The 8,013-nt window shown below is 42.0% G+C and overlaps 1 protein-coding gene across 1 annotated transcript; it reads right to left on the reverse strand.

Moving 5' to 3' along the window:
• Positions 1–61: 61 nt before the first annotated feature.
• LOC117940440 (myb-related protein A-like) lies at positions 62–5,873 on the reverse strand (the record flags this gene model as incomplete). Its single annotated transcript, XM_034865739.1, has 7 exons — positions 5,777–5,873; positions 4,814–4,878; positions 3,624–3,705; positions 3,169–3,240; positions 2,976–3,071; positions 1,901–2,121; positions 62–251 (listed from the first exon to the last, which is right to left on the reverse strand). Coding segments are annotated over exons 2-7 (687 nt in total), but the record flags the coding sequence as incomplete, so codon positions are not given.
• Between the last annotated feature and the right edge of the window lie 2,140 nt (positions 5,874–8,013).

Below are 8,013 nucleotides of genomic sequence, written 5' to 3' on the forward strand. Positions count from 1 at the left end.
CCCTGCTCTGGAGTTCCCCCCTCTCATTCCTCCTGCTCTGGCGTCTCCCCCTCTCATTCCCCCTGCTCTGGAGGCGGACCTTAGTATGAATGCTGGGGGGTCCACAGGGCCTGGATGTTTGTCTGCTGGAAGAAGAGCAGCTGGAGGAGTTGGAGGAGGTGTTGTGGTGGTGTAGGACCTGCAGGTATCCCTCCTTCTCCACCTTCCTCTTCAGGGTGGAGTTCCAGTGGTTCTTGATAGAGTTGTCTGTTCTGAGAAACAGTCGTCACCCAGAGAGAAGTGTTTTAGTTTTCACTCACGCAGAACTGAGACAATCCAGAGAGATCACCAGTGTGGTTCCTGAGGTGAAAAGCCTCATTTTCTCTGTAAGGATTTAGATGATCCGCCATGAAGTCTGAACCGTCCGAGGTGGACCAGACCACGAGCTACTGAACAGCTTCTCTTAGAAGTCCCAAAGTACTGGAATTTGCAGTCTTCAAATTCCAGTACTTTTTAAGTTTTTTTTCAAAACATACAAATTAGGGGTGAGGGGTGAAGGGGGGTCAGCAGACGCCTCCCGACTCGAGATCATCACGATACTTACGCCACGATAAGATATTATTATTATTAAACATATTGCAATATTCTGCGATCACTTGCAATTTATAACCTTTTTCCCAACTTCTGAGTTTTCCCAATTTCAAATGAGGTCTCCAAAAAGAAACTCTGTTTCATCTGTTTCATCTAAAAAGAAACATCTCTCTGTTTGTTCCTCTCTCTTCAATGTTATCGCTGCAGAATGAGACAAACTGATCAACATAGACATTATACACCTGTCTGTCCCCTCCGCCCGTCTCACCACCACAACACAGCACCCATCTGCTCTGCTCCTCGTCTCTGGACCTCATTACCCCCCCAATCCCAACCCCTACCCCCCCACCCCCCAGCCCCAACTCAGAACCCCAACCCCTACCCCCCCCACCTTCAAGTCCCAACTCAAAACATCTGCTTCAAACTGCCTGTTCCACTGTCTGTTGTTTTTGTATATTGTATTCTTCTTGCAGTTTTGATGTTTACCCTGTACGGCGTCTTTGAGTGCCGAAAAAGGCGCCTTTACATAAAATGTATTATTATTATTATTATTATTATTACATACAGACGTTCATACATGCACACCTGGACTTAAATTCACACCTGGTCACTTTATGATTTTAACACTGGACTCAACGCTGACACTTTAATAACAATTTATGGTCTTTTCTTTGTTTACTTGACGCATGTTCTTGTTGTTTTTGTCGTTATTATTGTTATTTTGTTGTCTTTATCTATTTTTTTTCTCGCTAAAACTGCTGCTGGAACTTTCAATTTCCTCGCGGGTGTCATCGAAAAAGGATTGATAAAGAGAAGTCTAGTCTAAGTCTAGTCTAAGTCTAGTCTAAGTCTAGTCTAAGTCTAGTCTAGTCTAGTCTAAGTCTAGTCTAAGTCTAGTCTAAGTCTAGTCTAGTCTAAGTCTAGTCTAAGTCTAGTCTAAGTCTAGTCTAAGTCTAAGTCTAGTCTAAGTCTAAGTCTAGTCTAAGTCTAGTCTAAGTCTAGTCTAAGTCTAGTCTAGTCTAAGTCTAGTCTAAGTCTAGTCTAAGTCTAAGTCTAGTCTAAGTCTAAGTCTAGTCTAAGTCTAAGTCTAGTCTAAGTCTAAGTCTAGTCTAGTCTAAGTCTAGTCTAAGTCTTTTATAATAAAAGATCCATACTTGACGCCTGTGTATTGATACAGTATCGGCAGTGAAACTATCGCGATACTATGCTGTATACTACTATATAGTATACTACTGTATATTCCCCCCCACCCCTAGTATGAATCCTGATTATTATTTGCTCCACAGACCAATCCCAGCGGCGTGACGTGGAAGGCGAGGGGGTCTCGTACCTGCCGGGCATCAGCTTGGAGATGTCGGCCCAGCGGTTTCCCAGCAGCCTGTGGGCCTGGCAGATGATGGCGTCCTCCTCCAGGGTCCAGCTGCTCTTGTTCACCGTCGGGTTCAGGTGGTTGTGCCAGCGCTCGCGGCACTGCTTCCCGTTGCGGCTGTGGAGGTGCTTGGCGATGAGCGACCAGCGCTTCACGCCGTACTTCTGAACCAGCCCCAAGACCTGTACAGGAAGTGACATCACAGTTAGATTACAGAGCGCTAGAGTCCCTCTACTTCCAGGGAGACTACATCTCTCTGTGGACAACATCTCTCAGTGGACTACATCTGTCTGTGGACTACATCTGTCTGTGGACTACATCTCTCAGTGGACTACATCTCTCTGTGGACTACATCTCTCAGTGGACTACAACTCTCAGTGGACTACATCTCTATGTGGAGTACATCTCTAAGTGGACTAGATCTCTCAGTGGACTATATCTCTCAGTGGACTACATCTCTAAGTGGACTACATCTCTCAGTGGACTATATCTCTAAGTGAACTACATCTCTCAGTGGACTATATCTCTAAGTGGACTACATCTCTCAGTGGACTACATCTCTCAGTGGACTACATCTCTCAGTGGACTACATCTCTTAGTGGACTACATCTCTCTGTGGACTAATCTCTCAGTGGACTACATCTCTATGTGGAGTACATCTCTAAGTGGACTAGATCTCTCAGTGGACTACATCTCTCAGTGGACTACATCTCTAAGTGGACTACATCTCTCAGTGGACTACATCTCTAAGTGGACTACATCGCTCAGTGGACTACATCTCTTAGTAGACCACATTTCTATGTGGACTACATCCCTCTGGATTACAAAGAAAGAAGGTGTGAGTAACGTTAAATCCCGATACCACACACACACACAAACACAAACACACACACACTCACACACACACTCTAAATCATGGCTAAATTCAAACAGGTCTAAACTTTATTAGTTTGTCCCTGTTCAACATGATGTCAGAAGACGTAGGTGTGTGTGTTGGGGGGGGTTTAGGGGTCTCATGAAGACGTTACGTGCTCACCCTTTCATCCTCATCCGGGGTCCAGGGACCTTTGACCAGCTCTGGGTTCTTGATCTGCTGCCACCGTCGCTGACACTCTCCATCTGACCTCTGACCCTGAGACACAACACAGACCGTTAGCCGAGCGTTAGCCACGCCGAGCCTCACTGACGCCGGGTCACATGGTTTGGTTTCAGAGATTAAAACCACTCACTTTAAAGTGTTCAGAAACTGAAGACCAGCTGTTTGATCCAGACTCCTTCACTAGGCGGTGCAGCTTCTCATCCTGAGGAGCAACAACAGCATCTTCATTAGCATCTAGCATAGCATTCATCTTTTATATTGGTGTGTATGGGGAAATATAGGAAGGGGAAGATAATATTATCTTTGTAGACTTATTATTAGGGAACTACTAGAACTGTTGGGTCCTTGTAAATTATAGAGAGGTCTAGACCTGCTCTATCTGTTAATTATAGAGAGGTCTAGACCTGCTCTATCTGTAGATTATAGAGAGGTCTAGACCTGCTCTATCTGTTAATTATAGAGAGGTCTAGACCTGCTCTATCTGTTAATTATAGAGAGGTCTAGACCTGCTCTATCTGTTAATTATAGAGAGGTCTAGACCTGATCTATCTGTAGATTATAGAGTGGTGATAAGATGACCATTACCTCGTCTTTTGACCATCCAGACTTCTGAAAAGTCCCTTTGGAATATCGTCCTTTATGTCCCAAACAGCTGGAGCTCTTCGTACTGAAACAGGAGACGACACACAGCGTTAGAAACTACTTAAAAATGAAATGATATCAGGCTCCTTGGTTTGATCTGAAATATCTGTAATGTGTAATACTCAATCAAAATAAAGCTTTTAAATAAAGACAGACATCTTTCTCTCTGGGACGTAATATAAAGAATCTGTTAGATCATCTCCTCTTGAACTGGGACGTTATATAAAGAATATATATACTTCATTTAATAATTAATGATTGGGGGGTAAGTGTTCCACCAGAACCAGTTCCTTCCTGAGACTATTTATCAGAGCTGCCGTCCATGACCGCTGTGATTGGTTTAGAGAAATGACAACCCAGAGCATTTTCTCCTATGGCTCAGGTACGACAGGTGTGTTACAGGTGTGTTACAGGTGTGTTACAGGTGTGTTACAGGTGTGTTACAGGTGTATTACAGGTATATTACAGGTGTGTTACAGGTGTATTACAGGTATATTACAGGAGGTATCACAGGTGTGTAACAGGTGTATCACAGGTGTGTTACAGGTGAATTACAGGTGTGTTACAGGTGTATTACAGGTGTATTACAGGTGTGTTACAGGTGTGTTACAGGTGTGTTACAGGTGAATTACAGGTGTGTTACAGGTGTATTACAGGTGTATCAGAGGTATATTACAGGTGTATCACAGGTATATTACGGGTGTGTTACAGGTGAATTACAGGTGTGTAACAGGTGTATCACAGGTGTATTACAGGTGTGTTACAGGTGAATTACAGGTGTGTTACAGGTGTATTACAGGTGTATCAGAGGTATATTACAGGTGTATCACAGGTATATTACGGGTGTGTTACAGGTGTGTTACAGATGTATTAAAGATGTATTACAGGTGTATTACAGGTGTGTTACAGGTGTATTACAGGTATATTGCGGGTGTGTTACAGGTGTGTTACATGTATATCACAGGTATATTACGGGTGTGTTACAGGTGTGTTACATGTGTATTACAGGTGTGTTACAGGTGTGTTACAAGTGTGTTACAGGTGTATTACAGATGTATTACAGGTGTATTACAGGTGGGTTACAGGTGTATTACAGGTGTATTACAGATGTGTGTGTGTCCATCAGTTCTCACCAGGACCTGCGGCTTCTGTTGCTCATCTCTGCTGCTCATATGACCACGGACACACTGAACTGCTGCTGGAAGACACACAGACATCACTGTGATAACAACGTCGCCATCTTATTAATGAGATGCAGCAACAACTGTTATCTGAACATGGTTTAAAATGCAGTTTAATAACAAGATGTTAGTTAGATCACAATCACACTCATGTCTTCTTCCTCTTCCTCCTGTGTGTTGATGTGTGTCTGTCTGTCTGTCTGGGAGTGTGTGAGTGTGTTTGTGTGTGTGTGTGTGTGACTGTCTGTCTGACTGTGTGTGAGTGTGTGTCCGTGTCTGTGTGTCTGTGTGTGAGAGTGTGTCTGTGTATGTGTGTGTGACTGTGTGTGTGTGTCTTTGTATGTGTGTGTGTGTGTGTGTGACTGTCTGTGTGAGTGTGTGACTGTGTGTGTGAGTGTGTGTCTGTGTATGTGTGTGTCTGTCTGTGTGCCTGTGTCTGTGTGTGTGTTTGTCTGTGTATGTGTGTGTGTGTGTGTGACTGTGTGTGTGTGAGTGTGTGTCTGTGTGTGTGTGTGTGTGTGTGTGACTGTCTGTGTGAGTGTGTGTGTGTGTGTGTGTGCCTGTGTGTGTGATTTTGACCTTAAATTCAGAGTCAGACATCATGAAAAAACTATAACTTCATCCCAAAATGTAACCAAGGTAAGGGAGTCTGGAGAAAACCACTGAATGTGAAGTATTTTATCAAAGTACTAAAAGTACTCAGTGTGTAATTCCAGCGACGGTTAGCTAGCTTTAGCAGAAGCTAGCCGCTAGCTAGTAGCGGGCAGAGAGAGCCGATAATCACGTTTTAAAAGTGAGAAACAACGGTCAACCCTAGACTGTTAACATGGTAAAGACTTAATTCTGTGAACGGGTTTATTACCGGCTGAAAATCCTCAGTTTTACCGTGTAAACGGCGGAAATCTGTCAACTTACCGGCGACGGTTGGTCTGAAGAAGAGAAACGGCTCGAGACGGTCCGGCTCACAGCGCGCGTGCACTCTGACGATCGGAGGACGTCAGGACTCTGCTCTGATTGGACAAGCCCGGCGATGACGCAACTACACGTTTGACGTCTGATTTTTTACTTCATTTTAATTTTAATAAAACAAGTCACTTAATTATGTTAATCAACAGACTCTACAGTCTCTGTATAACTTTTTATTTAATATAAATTAATAAAATAAGTCACTATTTATATTAATGAAATAAATCACCTATTCATTATTTATTAATAAAGTGTTGAGTTATATTAATAAAAGAAACATACATGGTCTTGCACTTTTCCCTGTTTGTCACTTTGATTTTATTTCATTTTATTATGTGTAAGGATTGTATGATATTCATTGTATGTGTTTAATTATTATTATTATTATTATTATTATTTTAATTATGGAGAACAGGGCAAAGGGTGCTGGAATAAATAGTATTATGTTATTATATATAACGTATTATATTACATGTTATATATATATATAATATGTAATATATAGTATAATAGTATAGGATACTTTATATCATATAAATACTATTGTTACTATATTAAATATATATTTGTATATATATAAATATATACATTTAAATAATTACATATATGTAATATATGTATGGTAATATATAATATATAATAACAATACTATATCATACTTTTGTGTTTTTTGTGTTTTCACTGGCGATTGGGGACAAAGAACGGTAAAACTCAATTTCCCAAAAGTCTTTGCGTTGTGACTGCGCGCTATCCCGCCCGTTAAAAAATATCTCCCGACATGCTTTGCGGCAGGCCGACAAGAAGAAGCGTCATGATGGAGTCCACTGGTGGCTAACGTGCTAAACCTTGTTAATTTGAGTTGAATAAAGCTTGAGACGTCCATGTTCCTCCGGAGGGAGCCTTCACGGAGGACTGTAGCCGTTTAGGGAGCGCAAGCTAGCTAACTCTGCAGCGGGGATCGTCGGTGAGTGTCTTAGCTCCGGCGCGTTGTTCCATCACCGGGCCGCCATTTAAAAAACACCACACAACCCACAGCGAACTCCGGGGTTACGTTTGATTAGAAGCACGGCTCATTTAGCTCAATAAACGCCACTTAAAGTCAGAATATGTCCGCGAGGAACAGCGGCGTAAGCGAGCTGGGCTACGTGCTAACCGTTGGCCCGTTAGCACGAGCTAACGCTGTTAGCAACAGCATCCCGGCGTTGTTGCTAGAAGGGATACGGCAACGGCCGGAAGTTACGCAAAGTGACGCGAAATATAAGATATTATTTTAACGTCACTCACGAAACTTGTTTTCGTTCCTCAGGGAGTGTTTTGATCTAAAAAACAGTTCTTTTTTTTAACAAAACTTTATTTGTTTCGGTGCCTAAACGTAACTGTCGTCGCTGTAAAGGTTTACGTAACGTTAGCTGTATCCCTTCTAGTCTGAAAGGTAATAAATACACACAACACGTTAAAAAATCAACAAGAATGTTCTGGAAATCGCAGAGTAGCTGCTTAAAATCTTTGGCAGTTAGCCACTGGTTAGCTAACGCGTGTTGTCTAGGTGATAACTGAGGAGTACGTTACTGTGCAGTAACGTTACTTAACTACAACATCTAGGTACTTTACAGGTGTGTGTGTGTGTGTGTGTGTGTCTGTCTGTTGGGGGGGTATATTGTAAATTAACGAGCCTGCTTGTGAAAGGGTAAGTATCGTTATTCCAGTATTAAGCCTTAAAAACTACAGTGTAAGTTAACTGCGCAGTTTCGCAGCTTGTATTTACTTCAGATTAATATTATTACTATTTATTCCAACATTATGGACAGGGTTAGGTTATAGGATACAGGGGAAGGAGTTCAATCTTTATGATAGAGAGTGAAATCCTTTTTTTTTTTTTAACCATAAAGACATCCGCAAAATTGCGTTCGCTAAACCAACCAGACTCCATGTAAATAATCAGTAACTTTAGCATCGCAAAACACACTTCATTCAAACTCGACAGGAACAACATTGAAAACTAGGAAAATCTGTTTTGGGTTGTCTTTCCACTTTTCCAACTAGCACAACTCACAGTTTACAGATTTACATATGACAATATTGCTGCTCTTTACACTAAAAGTAGTGAATATTTACATGGAGTCTGGTGGAGATATGCTGCTCTATACACACTAAAAGTGGTGATTATTTACATGGAGTCTGGTGGA

Source organism: Etheostoma cragini, unplaced genomic scaffold (assembly GCF_013103735.1).
Source record: "Etheostoma cragini isolate CJK2018 unplaced genomic scaffold, CSU_Ecrag_1.0 ScbMSFa_254, whole genome shotgun sequence".
NCBI classification, from domain to species: domain Eukaryota; kingdom Metazoa; phylum Chordata; class Actinopteri; order Perciformes; family Percidae; genus Etheostoma; species Etheostoma cragini.